The following is a 23,993-nucleotide window of genomic DNA, read 5'->3' as shown; positions in this document are numbered from 1 at the left end:
GATTTGTTCTACACCCATAGGGGTATGTTTACTAAGGTGCATTAGCGTTTCTAATGCACCTTTACATTTATGACATGTTAAACGCTAACGCGCCTATACATTTCTATGGGCACGTTAGCGTTTAACGTGCATAAACCATTTATACGTGATAAAAATGCTAACACGCCCATAGCACACCTTAGTAAACATAGGCAATAATTTGTTACTAAGTTAGGACAAATAACATTTTTATTTGAAAGATTTGTTCTACATCCATAATGTGTTGCTAAGTTAGGACAAATAGTTGTATATAATTGTTTTATAACAAAGTGTCTCTATGATATTTTACTTTGTTATTTTTATGTACAATTGTTATTATTGTACTCCTGGGCTGTACCAGTTACATGATCTGCATTGAACTAATTTTCTTTGGAATATGTGGAATATAAGAATAAATATTATTATTATTATTACTATTATTAAATAGGTCCATTGAATAACATGGGACATAAGGTAAATAAAGCATGATAACCCACTGGGGACAGGCAAATACCTTCTCTACCTGATCCACTCTTGGAAAGGCATGAGCTAATTCCAAATACAGAAACATCACTAAAAATAGAAATCATGTTTATGGACCCAACCTATTACGGAAGGACTGATGCTCTTATTTTAGTGAGACAGATGGTAAACCTGAAGGGGGATGAAGGGCTCACCTGTTCCAGCATATCCTTTGGCAAATCCTCCTGTTCATCCATTGTCAAAATTGCACGTTTGATTTCTTCGTTGGACAATTTTAACCTGAAAGTATAAATGATATTTCAGAACATGTTGCAGGTAACGTTTGCAGGTGTTTTTTTGTTTTAACCCCCTGAAGACTGAAAGGGGGATGGGGGACCAAAACTATGGAAATGCAGCTGACATTCACTGGTCTATAAACCTGCTTCCTGATAAGGCTATAAATAAAATATCTTTTTGTGGTTATGAGCTGCCTGAAGACATCTAATGTGGAATTTGAGTTCCATAGATAATACTAAAATCAGGCCCCAAAGACAGGTTTTGGGCATGTAAAGGGTCAGCAAAAGTTCTGATTAGAGGAGCAGATGCTTATTTTACTTCACTTCTATTTCTGTAAGTAAAAACTGCAGCACACTCCTATGTACTAATCACTATTTACATCCAGGCTTCAAATGAACTGAAATGCATTTATTCTGCTTAATATGAGCTTAGCATACAGCAACGATAAATATTTTATAAGAAATGCAGTATTTCTAATAAAAGTAAAGCCTATTTATACAAGCGCTTAACTTAACTGATTCAAAAACTAAGCCACGTTGGAATGTGAGCTAATTTTAATGCAAGTCAGCATTTTTAGTTCTCTTTCCGCAGGATTGTAACAAGGATGCTAGGAATCTCATGTAAACCCTTAGTCTTCCACCCCTGCCTTTGACGTCATTTCAGAACCCAAGGAGGTTTAATTGGCAAGAGACAGTGGTAGCATACATGGCCCATACTCTGGCCTGAAGAGAAAACATAAATCTTCAGTTTTCATTTGGGCTTCTGAAAACACACCCAGCTAAAGTGAATTATACAATGCAGTACAAATAAAACTATATCCTCCTTGTTTGACAAACTGTACATTAAAGAGACAGATTAACATACAGTGCATTAATCCACCCAAACTATATCTAGAAAAATATATATTAATAACCCTTTAGTGTCCAATGTTCCCATCAATCTGTTCCCATATGGCTTATTACGGCAACATTGGACACTAAAGGGTTTTGACTGCCCCTAAGCAAAATTCCAAAGAAATATATATCTGATGAGGTGTAAAACATCAATCATCCAAAATGCATAAACTCCAACTCATAAGAGGATACTATAAAAAAAACTATTATTAAAAAAATAAGAGCAGTCTCCTTGTTTTGTACATATATACTGAGAACCTTACTTTATGAAACTTTGAGCGTGATGGCCGTCATTTTGATATGTACAGTATTTTTGATATTACATTGTGGACTGTTTTTGATTTATGGACAAATTTCAGAGACACTTTGAGAACGTGGAAATTTCTGTGATGTGAGGAGAGCACATTGAACGGCCTTGTATCTGGTAATTTCATGTTAAGCTCTTGGGCTCAGGTGAATTTTCACTATTTCAATTATTTTGATTTTTTAAATTTTGTTACTTTTATTGTGCATTTTTCAGTTCACCGTTTCTCGGGTGGGTTATTACCAGTTAGAAACAAACTAGATCATTAGAAATTAAAAGTATGTCAAAACATGACAATGTTGGACTGAGTGGCGTTTGAAGCAATGAGGCTCATTTTCAAAGCACATAGACCAATTTTTAGACATTTTTCTATGAAATCCGTCAGAAGTGCATTCAAATCACCAGGGGGCGTGTCAGGGGAGGGGATCTGGCCAGTCCTAACACTTGGACGTTTTTCTGCCATAATGGAACAAAACAAAACTGTCCAAGACTAACACTAAGATGTTTTGAGCTAGAACTGTTTTTATACCGAATAAGGCACAAAGAGGTGCCCTAAATGACCAGATGACCACTGGAGGGAATCAGGGGTGAGTTCCCCGCACTCCCCCAGTGGTCACTAACTCCCTCCCATCCCTCAAAAATGTGATTAAAAACATTACTTGCCAGCCTTTATGCCAACCTCAGATGTTAAACTGAGGTACATTAGAACAGCATGCAGGACCCTGGAATAGTCTAGTGGTGGGTACAGTGCACTGCAGACATGTGCACCTAGGCCCATACCTCTCCCTACCTGACACTTGTGGAGGAAACTGTGAGTCCTCCAAAACTTTTAACTCCTAACCCTTACTCACTTGTTCAGTACACATACTTTTCATCCCCACCTTAGTAATTCCCTTATCTCTTATTTGTCCTGTTTGTCCTAATTAGATTATAAGCTCTTTCAAGCAGGGACTCTCTCTTCATGTTCAAATGTACAGCGCTGTGTATGTCTTGTAGCGCTATAGAAATGATAAGTAGTAGTAGTAGAAACCAACTGTATCCATATATAGGTGCCTCCCTCACCCGTAAGGGCTATGGTAGTGGTGTACAGTTGGGGGTAGTGGGTTTTGGGGGGGCTCAGCAGACAAGATAAGGGAGCAATGGTAAGATGTGTACCTGGGTGCATTTTATGAAGTCTACTGCAGTGCCCCCTTGGGTGCTCTATTGCTTTCCTGGGATGTCTGGGGGACCAAGTCTACTAACAATGTTGGCTCCTCCTACATCTCAATGGCTTGATTTTGTGCGTTTTGCACTTGGACGTTTTTTGTGTGAAAATGGACCAAAAAACAAAACGTTCCAATTACAAAATCTTCTTGAAAACAGTATTTTCAAAAACAAAAGATACACATTTTTCTTTTTTGAAAATGACCTTTCCTATTCAGACTTTGGATGTTTTTTGCAAAACGTCCAAAGTCAGACTTAGACGTCACATTGAAAATGCCCCTCTATGTAACTTTCCAAGTCTATGTGCTTTGAAAATGAGCACTGGTATGTTTATGTTTATGAGATTCTTGATCTAGCACCTGTCTGTGGTACAGCTGAAGTGTTTTTTGGGGAAACTGAACCACCGCAAATATAGAGAACAGACTGTATATACAAATACTTTATAATTTATACCACAGCAGCAGAGCAATTTAGTGCCACTCTCACTGACAAGAGTCGGGAATGCTTGGTTATACAGATAAGTTCACCTTTATGTCTTTATAATTGGTGGCATTTACATGATATGTGTGAAACCAGAGACAGAAATTGAAGTATTTTTCATTTCATTTCATCTGTGATGTGATGTGCTTGAATAGTCCCTACAGTTTTATGCTGCTATTGGGGATGTTATACTTGATGCCATTTTTGGCACAGATGAACTGCAGATTATTTGATTCATATGAGATCATTTATTTCATATAGAGATTGACTGAATTTTGGTTTTGGCACTGGAACAGACCTGAAATTTGCATTTGGCCTTGTTTCAGTTTTGGCTGAAAATGCCGGCGCATTTTCAGCTGAAACCAAAACTATTTGATATATCCTATGGCTCTCCTCCTCCTTCCCCCTAATCCAAAAGAGCTCCCATTTCCTGCCTCCCCACCCAAACAGAAGCCCCCTCCTCCCCACCGGGCCTATCATACTATCTTGGTTGTCTAGTGTGGGTCAGAGCAGGAGATCCCCACTTGCTCCTGCCAAAGCTGTTTCTACAGTAAAAATGGCCGCCGTGACTTCCAGCAGCAGTCTTGTGAGATTGCTGCTAGAGGTTGTGGTAGCCATTTCGAGAGTGTAGCCGGCACGGGCAGGAGCAATCTGGCGCTCAAAATGAATGATGCTGGCAGTCATTTTGACTGCCGAGATAGAACGGGCAGGCGTGGGGATCTCTCTTGCCCCGACTTGCCACTAGACCACCAAGGTGGTATGGTAGGCCTAGGGGGCAGGGACTATGGGTGGGAGTGAGAGAAGTGGGAGTTCTTTCGGTTTGAGGGGATGGACAGTGGCAGTGGCTGAGGGCAAAGGGATGGAGTGGGGCCATTCCCGTTTGGATGCTGGGCCGTTTTTGAACGAAACTAAGAATATTCTGTTTCGGTCACCCTCTAGTTTCATAATATACTCCTGTGAGAGGTGGAGTTTACACATCTTGGATTAATATCCTTGACAAGCATAATCCGAGTCATTTAGTTTATTTCATCTTTTGGGTTTTACCTGCATTAAGTAGTATTTCAATAGGCTCAGAGAACGGAATGGATGTTTGAAAAACATTTACCTCAAATGAGTGGCAAAGATAGAGACTGAAGACAGATGCCAATCAAGATTTATGAGTCAATTTGCCTGCATGTTTTTATTACAAGAATGAACCCTGTCCCTTTCACAGAATACTGATTCTAACAGTTTGGATAACTATGACAATATATTACAGAAATGACCGCAAAACTCATTAAAAGCTGTGCCTAAGCAAACTGCACAAGATAAGTCAAAGTGATTCTTGGCCCAAGTGCAATCACACACTATCTAGAAAATGAACCTTACAGGAAACGTCTTTAAAGCATTCGCTATTATGATTATGAGTGCACTGATTCAGTTAAGCAGACGGAGTCTATGCCAAAGAATATACATGTTTTCTCTTGCAAAAATACAAGTTGAAGTCTTGCCTGTCTTATCAGTAAAATGTCCTTTATCATCACACACACATTTTTCATTAAAAGCAGCAGTTCATTTAGGCTTAAATTTTTTGGCAAAACTGAAAAAAGCCGCTACAGTATATTACATGCTTCTTACCCTATCTCCCTGCTCTTCAAAAAATTAGTGATTACATTCTTAAATGATGATAAAGCCTCCCTAAACATTTTTAAAAGTCTCATATTTTCTGGCTACCCTTAACTGTTTCAAACAAATAAATGAAGCCAAAAGGGAGAGGAAGCATCTCAGCCTTCCTACCTTCAAATGAACATGCATCATACAGTTTGGGGCAGGAAAGAGACATTTTGGAGGTAAGCTTATTGTGTTTTACATGTGAAAAATGACTTCTATAAAACTGTGCAGGGGTATATGTGCATATAAACGGCAAGTGACCGTACTCACTCGCAAATGCGCAGTAGACTTCCCTCTCTGTCCCGCCCCTGCGTCAATACGTGATGACGGGGGGGGGGGGGGCGGGACAGAGAGGGAAACTGCGCAAGGGGGAGGGAACCGCCAAGGTCGCCACCACTCCCCCTCCCCCCCCCCCGAGGTCGCCACCACTGGCACACCCCCCACCGGAGTCGCCGCCGCCACCCCTCCACCCGGCCCGTCTCTTCGCTATTCAACTTACATCTCCAGGGCAGGCAGATCAGCTGAGCTGCCGTTGGCCTTCCTTCCCTGCCTGTGTCCCACCCTCGCCGACGTTACGTCACACGAGGGCGGGACACAGGCAGAGAAGGAAGGCCGACGGGAGCTCAGCTGAATAGCGAAGAAACGGGGCGGCGATGCGGGGGGGGGAAGGCAGCGGCGAACGTGGGGAGGAGGGGCCAGCGGCGACCCAATAGCCCGTTTTAACGGGCTCAACGGCTAGTATGTGCATAAAAAGTAAGACGCTGCCAAGTTTTATGGACCAAGAATACTGGCAAATGCCGGTATCTTAGTCATTTCTACACATAGGGGTGGAATCCTATTTTTGGCACCAAAAAAAAAAATTGCTATTCTATAAGCCACGCCTAAGCGCGGTTTTAGACTAGTGCTTACCCTCGGGAATTCTGCCTAACTTTAGGCATGGCCATTTGCACTAACAAACGTGGTGCAAATGTATGTGCCTAAATTGGGCGCATATCTCTCCTTGTTCTAATAACAACGCATGTAAATGCTAAGAACATTCCCTTTCCGCTCCTAAATTTCCGTGCGTAAATTCCAATTAAATCTAATTAGTGCCAATAATTTATTGTTAACCAGTTATTGGTGCTAATTAGCTCATTATTCAATTAAATTACACATGCAAATTGGGCGCAAGCAATTTTTGGCGACTTTAATAAAATTAGGGGATAACCTCTTATAAAATACCAACCAGCAAAAGGGGTGGACAAACTTTACACAGAGGGCTGCATGAATGTCAGTACTATCCCTGGCGGGCTGAAAATGAGCAGTTAGGGCCAGATTCTAAATAAGGCACGGCGAGTAGGGCTGGATTCTATATAAGATGCGAGTAGCGCACGTTAAATTGTATGCAAAGCCAATCTATGCACATTACTCAATTGAGTAACGAGCCAATTAGTGATGACTGGCTGATAACCAATCATCACTACTAATGGGCAATAATTAGAATTTACGAGTGCTTCTTTTTAGGCGTATTCTAGAAAAAGGCATGTGTAAATTCCAACGTGCAAAGTTGAAAAGGGGGTACAGCCAAGGGAGGAGTGTAGGCATGTCGGGGGTGTCAAATTTACATGAGTTGTTATAGAATTTGGGGGAAACGCGCATACCTTTAGGCACAGATATTTACACCAGGTTTTCAGTGGCGTAAATGGCTAGTCTAAATGTACGTCTTTCCCTCGGCTTATGTGCTATTCTATAAACCACATCTTACTTTAGATGCGGTTTCTAGAATAGCGCTATGTGTGTTATTCTGACACACCTACACTTTAGATGCCATTTACGGACTCTGGCCCTTAGTGCGTAAAGCAAACCCGGCTATTTTAAGGGTGTTCCGGGGCGGAGTCGGCAATTGGCTGGTTAAGTACCTATATTCAGCACTTAACCAGCCGAGGCAATCATATAAATAGGACCGCATAAAAGTCAGTCCTATCTTTATGTGATTCACCGTGACCAGTTAAGTGCTGTATATCACACTTAACTGGCTATGTTTTCTCTGTATACGCGGAAATTCAATGTCAGAGCCTGGACTTGGGTAAAACTCAGAGCACTTTCAGTTGAATAATCGACCCTTAGATTTTTACACACATAAACGCTGCCCAACTTCTAAAATGGCCTGTTTTCTCCACCATTGTGGGAGATTATTTTAGGAAGACCCATAGGTGCCTCCTATTGCCTTTATAAAATAATTGTAGTTTTTTGTAAAAGAATTTTTATAGCTATCCTGTTACAAAATTACCCCCTAAGGGGTCAATTGTACAACTGGGTGCCTCCATTTAGGTTCCTCAAGGATGTGCGATAGAAGTCCATTCTATAACAGAACCTGAGTGCACAGATTCCATTATAGAATACTAGTGTAACACACTACTGGAGTGCCTAACATTTACACAGATCTAGCTGAACTGAAGGCACGTAAATGCAGCTGGGATGCAGATAACGTGTGTGTGGAACTAGGAGTCTCAACCAGGCTCCACCTCCTTTGTATTTCTGCGCTATGTAAGTTAGGTGTGCCGTTTAAAGAATAGCAGTTAGGTGCCCTGTTGCTACAGTGTACACTTATATGTGTGAGAGCTAGTACTGTACACATTTACACATGCAAGGGGAATGCAAATGTGGGTGCCTAGTTTCAGTGGTGTAGCTAGGTAGGGCACCAGGGGAGCGGCCACTTCCCCAAACGGAGTTCTGCTGGCGCCTATTTTGTTTTCGTTGTGCAGCATTGAAAATGTGTGCGGGCACCAAGTCCGCTCTTGTTCCCCCTGCGCCATCAACCTGGCTACGCTTCTGCCTAGATTATTAAATTGCCCCTCACATGTACATCTAGCCTTTGGTAGGAAAAATATTTTGTACACATAAGTGGGGGGGGGGGGGGGTGTACTTCTCTAGAGAATATTAGCATAATCTGCAGTTAGAGGCCTAACCTTAAGTGTGAGCACTTACACTAGTTTAATAACCGGTGTAAATGCTTGTGCTTAACTGCTGGCCATTAGCTGCTGGATTGTACTTAGTGTGCCTAGAGATCCGCACAGAAATATGGGTGTATTCTATCACAATGTGCACAACTTAATTGGCTTAACAAGCTAATCAGCGTTGATAACAGCACTTAAGAAATGAGCACTAACTGAAAATTAGAATTTATGCACACAACTTGCTAACTGTATTCTGTAATGAACTACACCTAAATTCTAATATACGCAGTTGAAAAGGGCCGTGGCTATGGGCATTTCATGAGCATTCTAAAATTTGCACACGTAGTTACAGAATATGGCCCAGTATGCGTTAATCTAAGTGCACGGATTTACGCCATGTTTTTGTTGGTGTAAATTGATGCGTGTATTTTTGGGCACTGGGAAATCAACTAAGCGTATTCTATATACGAGAGACGAGAGAGAAGGACTATCACAGAGACTTTTAAATACCTCAGTGGCGTTAATGTACAGGAAGTGGGCCTTTTTCAAATGAAGGAAAACTCTGGAATGAGAGGGCATAAGCTGAAGTTAAGAGGAAATAATAGGCTTAGGAGGAATCTAAGGAAATTTCACGGAAAGGGTGGTGGAAGCGTGGAATAGCCTCCCGATGGAGGCTGTGGCAGAATTTAAGAAAGTGTGGGACAGGCAGGCGGGATCCCTTAGGAAAAGGAGGCGTTAGTGGTTGCTGAGGAAGGGCAGACTGGATGGGCCTTTTGGCCTTTATCTGCCATCATGTTTCTCTGTTTCTATATACCGCGCCTAAATCTAGGCGGTTTACAAAATACGCTTAGGTGGAAATGTTTTCCGCTCAGAATTTTTAGGTGCTTTATATAGTATCTGGCCCTAGGCGCTTAACTGCTAGTATTCTATAACGCTATAACGCTCCTGACTCACCCATGCCCCTCCCAGGTTCACACCCCTCTTGCAGTTGCACACTTTGTATTTTATGCATGCAGTTTATAGAATATTGACTTAGGACAGTTATGTGCATAACACTAAATTAGTTCCAATAACTGGTTAACACCAATTAGCAACTCATTATTATATTAACTTACTCACATAACTGACCGTATTCTATAATGTTTGCACTCAACTTTGCACACAAAGCATAAAAATTGTGCATGAGGGTTTATAGAATTAAGAGGGACAATGTATATTGGGATAATTGTATGGAGCATTTTCTGCGTGTGTACTTTGTAGGTGGAACCAGGCCCTTATAAAATTGTGCACCTGTTTTTTATACAATTTGCATGAAGGCTCTCCTGGGGGCACAGTTTGGGTGGAGATGTGATATATATGCATATTTTATAAAAATTATGGTGACCACGCACTCAGGTGTCAATTTGCCTTGGAGAATGTGAACTCTACTGCGGATCACTGAACAAGCTGATTTTATAAAGACACAGAGTTGCCAATGTTGACTTTATAAATTAGATGTCTCTTGAATTTTTCTCCTAGGCACTGTACCCAGGAAAAAGGCAGACAATACCCAGTGGAGGAGTATTGTCTGGTGGTTAGTGCAGTGGACTTTGATCCTAGGGAACTGGGTTCGATTCCCACTGCAGCTCATTGTGACTCTGGGCAAATCACTTAACCCTCCACTGCCCAAGGTACAAATAAGTACCTGTATATACTATGTAATCGCTTTGAATGTAGTTGCAAAAACCACAGAAAGGCAGAATATCAAGTCCTATTCCCTTTCCCTTAATGCTAGACATAATCACTTTCTAGTGATCCTGAGTTTCTGTTTTAAGCTCTTGAGTAAATTCATTATTACAAGCTAATAAAAGCTATTATCACAGTCTTACACTCAGGGGAGGCTTTTCAGACACCGTAATTCCATTCAGCAAAATAGACAGGAAGAAACATTGCATCAGTTCATTCAAAGGACAAAGATTCAAGCTTTACAGAGCATTAAAAAAAAAATAAGTGATGAAAAATACCTTGAAAGAAGAATATTGCAGTTCTGAGCTCTCCTCCCATCGATCACTGACAGCTCCTTAACTTTATGTCTGGAACTCAGTGTGTCATCGTTGGCATCTGTTTCTTTCTGCAAACACCAGAAGAAAATCCTAATTCCAGAGCCATCTTGTATTGAATTCTTACCCAAATCACCAAATATAATGAATTCAGTCCTAAGTGGTGACAGAGACAATCAACATGTAACAACTGCTGTTTGCAGAATGGATATTTTTTTTTCAGAAGGGCAGGGAGAGGGGGGAAGCATGTGGGAGATTCCTCCTGCTGAACTAGAACCAATGCTTTAGTGAATACAGGTTCTGCTGTATACCCAGTCTAAAGCAACAGCGGGATCTGGAGACTGAACCCAGACCCCCTGCACTGCAATGTATAGCAGTGCCACAAGCCATTTAAGGCTATTTGTAATGGTAAATATTTTCTGAGAAACCTGAGCATGCAAAACCATGTTTTACATGCTCAAGAATATGCCCATAAATTTGCCCCAATGCATATGTGCATAACATAAGCACTCAGAAACAAGGGGTAATTCTATGACAGTGCACCTATATTCAGGCACTTACTTTCCTTTATAGAATACTGGTGCAGTCGGGTATATTCATACATATGCAGTTAGGCATGAATACTTATACCAGCCATGTTTAAGATTGGATTAAACAGGTTAAAGCAACCTCCCTTACTAGTGTGTCCTTTTCATGATGACAGAAGGTTTTTTTTGTTGTTGTTGTTGTTGCTTCAGGTACACAATTCTAATGAATGTTATTGTACAAAGGTAAAACGCCGTTGGAGCAGATCCTGTTCCTTGTGTGCTCCTTGGGACGCCTCCTGATGTCCCTCATTCTATTGCTGTCCATACTCAAATCATTTTACTTGTTTTTTCTTTTGTAGCTTTCCTCGATATTCACTCATGTCTTATAACAACATTCCATCCTGGTGGGACTGCAGTCCCTCTCCTGCTTTTTGCCTGGGGTAAGTTTGACATCATTCATGTCATCAAACCGTTAACAACCCGACACCTCCTTCGTTATCCACACACACTCAGTGTCTCTCCCCTAGTGTCGGTTTAGTCAATGCACACTCCCTCAAACTCAAAGAGCCCTTAATATCAAGCTTACTTGTTCACCACAAACTGTCTATCCTGTGTATTACTGAATCTTGGCTCAGACCTGGTGATACAACCTCCATGCTTGAGGCCTACCCCTCTGATAAGGTTCATTCACTTCCCCCACCCTTCTCAGTATGGCAGGAGAAGTGAATGAAACTGTAATTAGAGGGATGTGGCGTTTTTCTTTTTGAAACATTTACATTTTTAAATGTGCGGTCAAATCCTTTTGTCTCTCAGATATCGGTGGTTTTCCACTTCTACTCTCACTTGCATATTGCACTGATTTATCACCCCCTCCCCCCCATCCCTTCTTCGTTCTCTCCTTCAAAGAATTATCAGCCTTTATTTCAGAGCTCTATATCATTATTCTCCAATTTTACATCTTGGTGACTTTAATCTACATCCCTCGAGCCTTATTCTAACTTTTTTTTTCTTTAAACAAAAACACTAGGTACTCAACATGTTAATTTTCCTATTCACAATCATGGTAACACATTGGATCTCATCTTTGCCTTTGATTCCTCTCCATTTATCCCATTCAATTTCTCCTCCTATCCCCTTCTCTGGTTGATCACTTTCTTGTAAAATTCCAAATCCCTCTTCGACTTCATCCTCTTTGTTCTGTTGTAACTCCTATTGCATTTAGAATAACTGAAAAAGAAATATCTAAAATGTGTGTGGCTTTACATCTCCTACCCTCCACCAGACTCTTTACCTCTTTCCGAACAAGTCAATTTATTCCGTACTTCACTTGCCAATACTCTTACCACCATAGCCCCTCTCAAGCATTCTTCTGCTCCCCCTCTCCTCCCCAAAGCTACAATCCTTTCCTTGGTATCATTCTGGACTACGACTACTTAAGTCTCAATTATGCAGCGCAGAGTGCAAGTGGTGGAAACTCAATGGGGTTCTTTCAACATTCCTATACTCTGATTTGATAGATACATTTCACACTCTTCACCTCTCATCTTCTCCCCTGGACCTATGGTCTCCCCGTCTAAGCATTTCTCTTCACCAATTATGTCAATTCTCCTACCCTATATTCAACTCAGTCTGAAACTTGGAATGGTACCAGAAATTTGGAACACTCAATCATACCAATTTTTTAAAAAAATGGTTTCAGACCGTAGTGATCCTTTGAACTATTGCCCCATATCCAATCTACCTGTTTTCTCTAAATTATTAGAAAACATAGTATTGAGCCAACTAACATCATCACTTTATAATAAAACCTTTGCTCTACATCCAAAAAGTTACTTTTTGAACAGCTCAGAGTACCAAAACTCTACTCAGCTCCTTTTACAATAAGATTTGAATTACTCTAGATCACAACGCACTTGTGGTTATCATTTCTTTGGATCTTTCTTCTGCCTTTGACTTAATCAACTATGATCTTCTATATCACTTATCTTCCATGGACCTCACATCTACTATTTTCTCTTGGTTTAAATTGTTTCGATCTAAATACTCCTATCAAATCTCCGCTCATAAAACCCTTTCAAAAACAGTTATCAATCACTGTGGTGTTCCTCAAGACTCTGTTCTTGTTCCCTTATTGTTCAACCTTTTCCTAGCACCCTTAATCACATTATTTTATTTATTTTCAAATTTCTATAGTACTTAAAAAAAACACTAGGCGGTTTACAAAATAAAAAGTGTAAAATTAATCCAATCTTTTGGCTGCAGCCCTATCATGAAATGCCTAGCACCCACCTGGGGTTAACCCTGCAGCTACCTGGAGGGTCTGTCCCCAGCACTGCTCAGGCCTGTCTACACCTGGGCGTGTGCTCTACACTGCACCCGCCTCCCACCGACTGGGTCCCGCTTGCCTCTGGGCTAGTCTCACAATGGGGCCACACCCCAAGGGGTCACACTCTTCCTAGGAAGCACTCACAGACCCAAACCACCAGGATTCTTAGTCAGTCCAAGGCATCAGAGCTCAATCTGAGACTGGGGAAAATCTAGTATCTCCTGGTTGGATTTGAACTCCAGGGCCAATCAGAGCACCAACTTTGAAAGTATCTGGCCAATGGCACTGCAGGTTGCCTTTCCACAGGGCTAAAGTGAAAAGAAAACAGCTTTCTCTGCAACAGCCTTAAAACACAGAACAAACACCACATGCTGGCCAAATAAGAGAAATATACTGCATGAAAATATTATTACAGTTCACAGGCTTGAAAACCCCGTTTCGCCACAAGCCTGTACTGTTATGCCCATGATATACAGATTGTCTATACCTATACTTCCAACATCCCTGATCTCTGAACACTCAATTCCTGTTTAAACAAAGTTTCTTCCTGGTTACAAAACCATAAACTGTCCTTAAATATCTCAAAAAGTGAATCCATTTCTCCAATCTTTACTGCTCCTTACCTAATTCCACCTGTCATCAATGCACAACCCATACCATACTCAGACAAACTAGGGATTCTAGGAGTTATATTTGACCACAAGCTAACCTTTAAAATTCACATAAAGTATTACATTCCTCCTTTTCTGCCCTTCATCGGATTTGTTTGGCCAAATCTTATCTACCTTTTTCTTGCAAACACCTCTTACTACTTTCTTTAGTCATACCTTACCTAGATTTTTGCAATTCTCTCTTTGCTGGTCTTCCCCCTTCCTCACTCAAGTGCCTCCAACTCATACACTCAACTGCAGTTAAACTCCTTCATGGAACCCTCTAGTCTGACCATGTCACACCACTACTTAAGAAAGAATACTGGCTGCACGTATTAAATTTCTCTCCCAAGTCTATAAAAGGATTATAACCTGGTGTCCCAGATTATATTTCTAACCTTATTTCATACCAACCAACCCGTAAACCTATGGTCTTCAGAACATCACCTTTTACAGCTCTCTTCTCTTTCCAATATTCAGATGGACATCACATGTGAAACCTCTTTCTCATATGCTGCCCCTAAATTATGGAACACTTTGCCTATTAACATCAAGTCTGAATCCTCCTTTTTATCTGTTTTAAAAAAAACTCTTAAAACCTGGCTATTTGGACAAACGTTTTCCCTTAAATATTTCAGTGTGCTGCGGCGGCTAAGAAAGCGCACAGAATGTTGACTATTATTAGGAAAGGGATGGAAAACAAACACGAGGATGTTATAATGCCATTGTATCGCTCCATGGTGCGACCGCACCTTGAGTATTGTGTCCAGTTCTGGTCGCGGCATCTCAAAAAAGATATAAAGGAATTAGAGAAGGTGCAGAGAAGGGCGATGAAAATGATAAAGGGAATGGAACGACTTCCCTATGAGGAAAGGCTGAGAAGATTAGGGCTCTTCAGCTTGGAGAAAAGGCGGCTGAGGGGTGATATGATAGAAGTCTACAAGATAATGAGCGGATTAGAGCGGACAGATGTGAAGCGTTTGTTTACACTTTCAAACAACAACAAAACCAGGGAACACAAGATGAAGCTAGAATATGGTAGATTTAAAACAAATAGGAGAAAGTTTTTCTTTACTCAGCGTGTACTTTGACTCTGGAACTCGTTGCCGGAGAATGTAGTGACAGCAGCTGGCCTTATGGAATTTAAAGGGGGTTTGGACAGGTTCTTGAGGGAAAAGTCCATTGAACATTATTAAAAAAAAATTTTTTTTTTTTTTTTTTGGGGGGGGGGGGGGGGGGGGGGTGGTTTGCCGGGTTCTTGAAGCCTGGCTTGGCCGCTGTCGGAGACAGGATGCTGGGCTTGATGGACCCTTGGTCTTTTCCTAGTATGGCGGTGCTTATATACTTATGTATTTCTGTTTTTTAATTTTCTTTTATTTCTTTTCCTTCTTTCTCTTAACCTTTCTTTTCTATGTTGCCCCTCCTAGGCTTTTAATTTGTAAACTGCTTCGATGCAACACTGCGAGCAGTGGTATATCAAATATCTGTAAATAAATAAAATAAAATAACCCTGTAACAGGTACACTGGGTAATATTTAAAAAAAAAAAAATCGAAAAAGGTGCAGGCTGTATAAATGCTTGAACACTGATGCACATTTACTTTGCAGAAAAGACCTTCTGGATGCCTTGTCTTTGAATGCTTAAGTTCACACATCAGCAAGGAATGAACTCCATTTCAGGGCTACAGTCATCACTGTGCAACAGATCATTGCACGGTCTATTTGCTCATGGCCACACATATCATGAATACTCAAAGGGACTCGAACAGATTTCTGGGAGCTCGCTGTGGACAGAACAGACCATGTAGTAGTGTTATCTAACATTTTGTTCATCGGGGGCTATTAATCCATTACAAATGTAATTCAGCAAAATTCTCTTTCCTCCTGCTCAACAAGTCAAGTGAGATATTTACCTGAAGTTAAGCAAAACTAACTGTACCTTCAATATTGCAGTGATAAATATAATTAAAGCTAATTGTTGAAAAACCAGCAATCATATGCTCCTTGTGGGATTAAAACTACAGGGGATAAGGTAACATACCTAGATGTCAGGTGCTGAATGTGGAAACAACTTGTACTTCATGCCTTAATGGAGTTAGTAAGTCAAGTTCACACTTACCAGATGTAAGTCCTTACTGCCTGAACAAGCTTCTTTCCTGCCAGCTTACAGACTGTTGTAACCTGAAATGCACTGCTAGTGCTGACATCAACACTTTTTAACAACACAGGGAGACATTGCTCCAAGGTGTCTAGTTCAGCTCTGAGCCACAAGACACTTATCAGTTGTGAGTCCTTACTGTCTGGACAAGCTTCTCTCTTGCCAGCATACAGACTGTTTTAATTTGAATCATGCTGCTAGCGCTGATGTCAGCGCTTTCAAACACAGGAAGACCTTGCTCCAAGGGGCATGTCCTTTTGTCCATCCCTTGATGCAGAACTTCTGGGGGCAACAGGAGCAGCTCCTCAAGAGTATGGCAGCTCCACTGTCTGCCCTGGATAATCTAAGTGTGACTTTTACCATGTTGTGTCGACTGAACTTTGTTCCTTGACTGCTGCTTATTGATTTGTATGCTGTTGCTCTGCTCTCACGCTGCTGCGCTGGAGGTTCCAAGTTCGATCCCTATTATAATCTCTCATAGGATTAATCAGTCAGTCATTGCCTATACAACCTTGTTCCGGTAAAGCTTCTCTCTTGCTCATGCGAGGCAAGGAACCTCCTTCTCCAGATGCCATTTAACCACTTTACCTTCAATTATTTCGGGCTCCACCTCCTACCTTCCTATTTCAATTGGGTATGTAAATGCTAGGTCGGTGGTCAATAAAACTGATATTATTGGGGATTGGTTGGTGGAGAAACCATTTGGGTTGTTGCTGGTCTCTGAAACATGGCTTTGTTCAACAAAGGATCCTTTACTCAATGCTTTATGTCCACCGGGTTACAAGGTCCTTCATCAAACTAGAGCCAAACAGAGGGGGTGGAATCGCCATCATTTATAAGGCCTTCTTCAATGTAGAACTATTGCCCCAACTGAATTCTTCTGATCTCGAGATTGATTGCAAATTAGGTGATCCTGCGTTATTGGAGCCCATATGCCTTGTTCTCTTCTATTTTTGAAGTGTTGGAAATCGTGCACTAGAGGTGGGAATTAAAGCCGGGCTCCTGTGATAGCCTGGCGGTAGTTCCGGATTGGTGTGCAGTAAGCCCACGGTGGGCTTACCGCTGCTTAGTAAAAGGACCTCCAAATGCAGCAAGGAGAGCATGCAACTTACAGTATTTATAAGTTGGAGATATGCTCTGTCCATGTGGAGAAAAGGCGGCTGAGGGGAGATATGATAGAGATCTATAAAATAATGAGTGCAGTTGAACGGGTAGATGTGAAGTGTCTGTTCACGCTTTCCAAAAATACTAGGACTAGGGAGCATGCGATGAAGCTACAATGTAGTAAATTTAAAACAAATCAGAGAAAATGTTTCTTCACTCAACGTGTAATTAAACTCTGGAAAACGTTGCCAGAGAATGTGGTAAAAGCGGTTAGCTTAGCGGAGCTTAAAAAAGGTTTGGACGGTTTCTTAAAGGAAAAGTCCATAGACCGTTATTAAATGGACTTGGGGAAAATCCACTATTTCTGGGATAAGCAGTATAAAATGTATTGTACATTTTTGGGATCTTGCTGGGTATTTGTGACCTGGATTGGCCACTGTTGGAAACAGGATGCTGGGCTCGATGGACCTTTGGTCTTTCCCAGTATGGCAATACTTATGTACCCTCCAGGAAGCTGGTCTTCTTCGGAAAGCTGTTTACTGAATTCTTCTCAAATATTTGTCTTACGTCTGCTAATGTTTTAGCAGTAGGTGATATTAATTTGTATCTTGAATACCCTAGGGATGTTATGACAAACAGCTCACTGTTTTTCTCGCCTCCCACAATAGGGGGTCATCTGCTGGCTTATAGAACTGTACATATGGTGTCCCATCCTGATGCCATGTCCCCTGGTCAAACCATAAGCCTCTGGAGTTCATTCTTTACTGGAGGGAAGCTACTAGATCTTTTCAGTCCTCTGTCAACTCTCCTCCTTTTAAATCAAGAGGCATAATTGATCCTGTAAAATTCTGGTCTGGAATCTTTGATAATCCGCAGCTTCCAGACACAGACAGTGAGGATTTCTTGTGTAAATGGGAGGAGTTATGTAGTTCTATCCTGGATAGTTTGGATCCCATTAAAGTTTTGCCCAGTCACGCATAGGGGGTCACCCTGGTATAACCAAGATATTCCCCTCCTGAAGAGGCAGTGTAGAAAATTAGAGAGTAAGTGGTGTAGACATAAATCTGATGAGAACAATATGCTTTGGAGGAAGACTATCATGGATTATAAGAAAAACACTATAGAAGCTAAAACCCTCTACTATAAAGAGCAAATTGGTTGCAACCGCTTAAATACCCATAAGCTCTTTAGCCTTCTTAATAAGCTTCTGACGACCAAAAGCTTAACATCAGTAACTTTAGCCACTCCCTTTGCTAATCAATTAGCCACGTACTTCAAACAAAAAAGTAATTAAATTAGGGGGGCTGTACTGCAACTTAAGCCACTAGCATTCAATCTTGCATCAAGAAGCCTAGTCTGAATGCTGGTATTGCAGTTGACCAACTGCTTGTCCGAGTTATTTATCAAAAACTGCACTGAGAGGATTCATTGACTTCTTTCACGCTCATATCTCATTTATGCTGACAGAGTGCTTTTCCTCAGCAGAAAGGTTCCATAATACTTATCTAATCCATAAGAGCACCTCGGTTTCATTGGGAGAGGTTAATAATTACAGGCCTGTCGCTTCTATCCCATTATTGACTAAGGTAATGGAGAGAATATAGTTGGTACTCAGCTTATGAATCACTTTTCATCTTTCTCCCTCTTGCATAAATCCTAGCCAGGCTTTAGGCCTTGTTATATTACCGAGACAGTCTTGACCACCTTAGTATCCGATTTTAGGAAAGCAATTAGAGTAGGCTTTAAGTTTTTAGTGATGCAATTCGATATGTCATGTGCCTTTGACCTCATTGATCATGAGTTGATTTTACACCTGTTGAACCAATTCAGATTGTGTGGGAAGGTTCACCAATGGTTCCGTGGCTTCCTAAAATCTAGATCATATCAGGTGAAGTTGTCAGGTTGTCTCTCATCATCCTGGTCTCCTGACTACTGGGTGCCACAGGGCTCGCCGCTATCGCCAATCTTGTTCAATGTTATGATGGCTCCGTTAGGTGAAAGACTGGAGGCAGCAGGGTTCTGCACTTTCACTTATGCAGAAGATGTCACAATCTATATCCCTTTTAAAAACTGGTCTTTGAGAAAATGTCCCTAAGATTAGGCTTGGTTTTGATTTGTTGGAATCATGGGCTTTTGAATTTAAATTAAATAAAGATAAGACTAAATTTCTTATGGGAACCAACTCCAACCATACTGTATATAATTTTATTATTGACAATGTGTCCTACCTCTAGACACTACGCTTAGAGTACTGGGTGTATTAATTGACAGTCACCTCACATTTGAGCCTCAGGTTTCCTCAGTAGTGAAAACTCCTTCAGGTCTCTTTGGAAGCCGAGGAAAATCAGATCAAATTTCTTGCCTGACATTTTTACACTGCTAGTTCAATCCTTGGTTTTAACTCAGTTTGATTACTGCAATTCTAACTATGTTGGGGAAGTAAGCAGGGTGTCCTAAAATGGCTGCAAATGGCCCAAATTACAGCAGCTAGGCTTGTCCTCAAGGTATTGCATTTTGATGGAGTCACTCCATTATTATGCAAGCTGCACTGGCTGCCTATTAAAGCCAAGATTATTTTTAAATTATGTGTTTTTGTCTTTCAAATATTCTATGGCATGACAACGGATTACATGCAGAACTTAATAACTATTCCCGTACATAATATAACCTCTAGTTTTAGGGACTACCTTAGACTTCACCTTCCAGATTGAAAGAGTGCGCTATAAATCAGTTCATTCCGAAGACTTTAGATACCAAGGTGCCAAGTAGTGGAACTCAAAGTCAATCAAGGGCCAGCCTGATTACTTTGTATTTCATAAAAGACTGAAAATTTTCCTCTATGAGAGGTTTCTACTCATTGATGGAGTGTGTTAGACTGTAACTAGTCATCGATTGTTATTTAGTTCTTATCTGTGCTACTCTGCTCTTAATTGATGTTTTATTTATGGTATTGTAAACCTTGCCTGCTGCTTTATTTATTGTAAGCTACACTGAACTCGAGTATGTTCAGGATAATGTGGGGGGGGGGGGGGGGTACAAATGTCAAAATAAATAAATAAATGAAGTACATTACCCACAAGCTATTGATGAAAGATGGAATAAGACCAAAAGCACTTCCTATATAACAATAAGAACCACACTTATTTTAGCCAAATTAAAGTAGAGGAGTGTGGTAGCCGTTTTAGTCCACTCTTAAGGTTATCAATAGAAATCAAACAAAATAAAACATGGAAAAGAAAATAAGATGATACCTTTTTTATTGGACATAACTTAATACATTTCTTGATTAGCTTTCGAAGGTTGCCCTTCTTCGTCAGATCGGAAATAAGCAAATGTGCTAGCTGACAGTGTATATAAGTGAAAACATTCAAGCATTACTATGACAGTCTAACAGGGTGGGAGGATGGGGGTGGGTTGGAGGTATGCATGGGGACATCAAAGCATATCATTGATATTCTAACAGGATGGGTGTGGATAGGTGAAGGGTGGGGTGATCAACAGAGACATACAGCTTTATGGTTTACAATGGGCTAGGAACCCCAGATCCTTGTTAAGTCCTTTCTGTTGGGTGTTAAAATATTCAATCATTCTGACTTCAAAGGTCTTATTTTCTTGTATGGTTTTAAAGTTACCTTTCAGTATTCTCACTGTGAAATCACTGGTACAGTGTTCTGGTTCTGTGAAGTGCTGTCCCACCGGGGTGGGGGCCCTACTGGCTGTATTGTTCATGTGATGTCTATGTAAATTGAATCTTGTCTTAAGCATCTGGCCTGTTTCTCCAATATAGCATCCTTCGTTACATTTTTTACACTGAATGATATATACCACATTGGAAGATGAGCAAGTGAAAGATCCCTTTATGTTGAATATCTTTCCTTTGTGGATAACTGTGGGGTCCTGTGAAATATTTTGGCATAGTTTGCAACTGGATAAATTACAGGGACGTGTGCCCTTCTGTTCCTTTTTCAGTCTGTGATGGAAGCTATATTAGAATATCAATGATATGCTTTGATGTCCCCATGCATACCTCCGACCTACCCCCATCCTCCCACCCTGTCAGACTGTCATAGTAATGCTTGAATGTTTTCACTTATATACACTGTCAGCTAGCACATTTGCTTATTTCCGATCTGACGAAGAAGGGCAACCTTCGAAAGCTAATCAAGAAATGTATTAAGTTATGTCCAATAAAAAAGGTATCATCTTATTTTCTTTTCCATGTTTTATTTTGTTTGATTTCTATTGATAGCCAAATTAAATAAATTATAGGCAATATAGTCATATACTATGTTCTATGCTCTCTATACAATGAAGACCACGCGCCACTGGGGAAAAAAACTGACCCACAGTACCCTCAAAATATGGAGATAAGCAGCTTTTAAATCTTATGGTTTTTTTTCTTTAAAGGCACATAAAACTATATTTTACTGCCTATCCATGAAGAAATATTTCATATTTATTTCAGTAAGATAGCTTGAGGCATTGATTTGAAAAGGAGGGGGGAGGGGGGAAAGAGTCAGATTTCTGGGTTGCGAAGTAACTTTGCACATATTACTGAAACAGTGATTGGGGAAAATGTGGACATCATACAGAAAGCAGGGGGCAGCAGCTCACTTACCTGTTTGGTGTTATTGTTGACCAAGAAGTCCTACGGCCATATCAAAAGCACGGAAAGGACAATCAAAACGTGCAGTTCAGCGAGCGAAAGCCAAAAGAATGAAAGGGAAAAAGAGAGAAAGAGGCAAAGCAGTCAGCAAGCTTATAACAAAAGAGCAATTCGCTGCCAAAGAAGCACTCGGAGAAGGTAAGACAGGAAATTTCATTTCGGGCTGTAAGTGAAAATGCACTCAGTGGAGAAAGCAGGTGAATAAATAAGTGATGCTAGTCAGTCATTTGTAAAGTTCTTTCATGAATAAACCATGTCACTGCACAACCTAAAACAAAATAATGAGCTAGGGACATTATAAAGTAAAACCAAGTCAAAAGCTGAACGGAGAACCTTTTGTAAAATATCTCACGGTCATAAAATAACTGTATGCTGTTTGGACCATGTCCAGTGAGAACATCCATTTTACAAAGGAACTTACAGAGAACTCCCCACCCCCCCCAGCATCATTCAATCATTCAGAGTTAGACTATGCGAATGCTGAATTTCATAAAACTTCTGAACAACAATTAACAATTGACCTCCCATTATTCCTCCCCAGGTCCAAACAAGTATTTAGCTAACACTTACACATGCCTCAGAGCAGGTATAAATGCTGATATTAAAAGGTAAACGGTGCGATGAACAATACTGTCATTGTCCTGAGCTCTTTGTCTTCCTCCCTTCTTGGCTTCTCCCTAGCGCCTTCACCCTCACCTCCACATAGACTGGACCCCTGCTCTTCAGTATTAATGTCTCAGAAGACCCTGTTCCTGGGCCACACCATCCTCCTAGGGTCAGCTCCGCACAGGTCACTGATTAAAAAACAGAGAAAACAATATCCAGTGCCCAGCACCAAGGGACACTGGTACAACATGCTTCCATGTCCACCGTCACCAATGCATCAATTCTGCAACCTGGAAAGTGAACTCAGGATTTGTATTACATCAGAAAAATTCCCCAAATAAACCAGAATGATCACGAAATCAGTTGACACAAAAACAAGAAAGCTGTTGTGAAAGAGAAATCAATAGCTGACACGACTGGCCATCCCAGCAGTATGTGAAAGAATTAATGAGAAGGACTTATAAATCTTTCACATACTCTTGGGATGGCTAATCATGCCAGCTATTGATCTTTCTTTCACAACAGCTTTCTGTTTTTGTGTCAACTGATTTCGTGATCATTCTGGTTTATTTGGGGAATTTTTCTCATGTGTAACAAAATCCTGAGTTCACTTCCCCAAGTTACAGATTTGATGTATTTGTTGACAGTGGACATGGAAGCATTAAAAATTATGCTTGAGGTTTTTCATGCCATGGTTGTTTGCATGATTATTTGATGACACCTGGTTGGGTTTCTCTTGACTCTTGCAATAAGGGCCCTTTTTAAAACTAAGACTCACAAGCTGCCAGTAAAAGGAAAGGGAAATGGGACTTGATATACCGCCTTTCTGAGGTTTTTGAAACTACATTCAAAGCGGTTTACATATATTCAGATGGCTTTACACCTGCAGTCATCTGTCCAATGCAGAAGAATCTTGCATATGGTAGATTCATACTTGCTGTCATACTGGTTTCCAAGAAGTCCAGTTTTTCTCTCATGAACTGAGCCTTGGCCATCTTTCGCCTGCCAGTATCCTTGGTTCTTTTCAATCTGGATTTTGTAGTGTTTTCTGAATCCTCCTTGGGGATCTTTCAGTGATTCTCAGGGCTCTGCCTTAGGTATTCATTTATTCTCCTTCATATCCTGTGGCTGCTCTCACCACTGCTATGGTGACAACATCCAGCTCCTCTGGCCTCCCTCTGTGCCATTTCAACTTTCTTTTCATCTATTTGCTGTATCTATTTGGCTGCACTCACTTCCTCTCCTGAACTGGTGTAAAATGTACTTAGCCACATTTTAGCTGTGATTTGTATTGGTATTTTATAAAGACTCATAGGCACTTAATTGTCCTTATAAAAAAGGTTTACAACTATAAAATTATCCTCATTGTATAACACAGAAGTAAATTTATATTCAGTTATCTCCGATATTCCCCTTTCAACCAGCCACTCCTACAGCTGATCTCTTCTCATCATTTCTCCCCCTGCAGTTGATCTCCTTTCTCAACTCCCTTCTCCATCTCCATCTAAACCCTCTCAGCATCCCTCTCACTAGGGCTGGGGGGGATGGGGGCGAGTCCCCAGGCCCGGCCTCCAAGGTGGTCTGGCACCAGAAGGTTCTGCCTCTCTCCTGCTCCTGTTTGTCGAGACCTGAGTAATTGTGTTAACTCAATAACCTGGGTCCTGGCACACAGGTG

At 40.9% G+C, this 23,993-nt stretch overlaps 1 protein-coding gene across 4 annotated transcripts in view; it reads right to left on the bottom strand.

Moving 5' to 3' along the window:
* The window catches only part of DAAM1 (dishevelled associated activator of morphogenesis 1), a 348,912-nt gene that overhangs the window by 56,059 nt on the left and 268,860 nt on the right, over nt 1-23,993 (bottom strand). For 3 of the 4 annotated variants that reach the window (XM_030214350.1, XM_030214349.1, XM_030214346.1), the window contains exons 16-18: nt 21,665-21,694; nt 10,247-10,353; nt 696-780 (exon numbers count right to left, since the gene is read on the bottom strand). In XM_030214350.1, coding sequence (XP_030070210.1) covers nt 696-780; nt 10,247-10,353; nt 21,665-21,694 — 222 coding nt within the window. The remainder of the gene's footprint in view (nt 1-695; nt 781-10,246; nt 10,354-21,664; nt 21,695-23,993) is intronic. The other variant, XM_030214348.1, reaches the window with a different exon arrangement.

The sequence above is a fragment of the Microcaecilia unicolor genome, chromosome 9 (assembly GCF_901765095.1).
Source record: "Microcaecilia unicolor chromosome 9, aMicUni1.1, whole genome shotgun sequence".
Taxonomy (NCBI): Eukaryota; Metazoa; Chordata; class Amphibia; order Gymnophiona; family Siphonopidae; genus Microcaecilia; species Microcaecilia unicolor.
The sequence above is the reverse complement of the archived record's forward strand: the minus strand, read 5'-3'. Positions and strand labels throughout refer to the sequence as shown.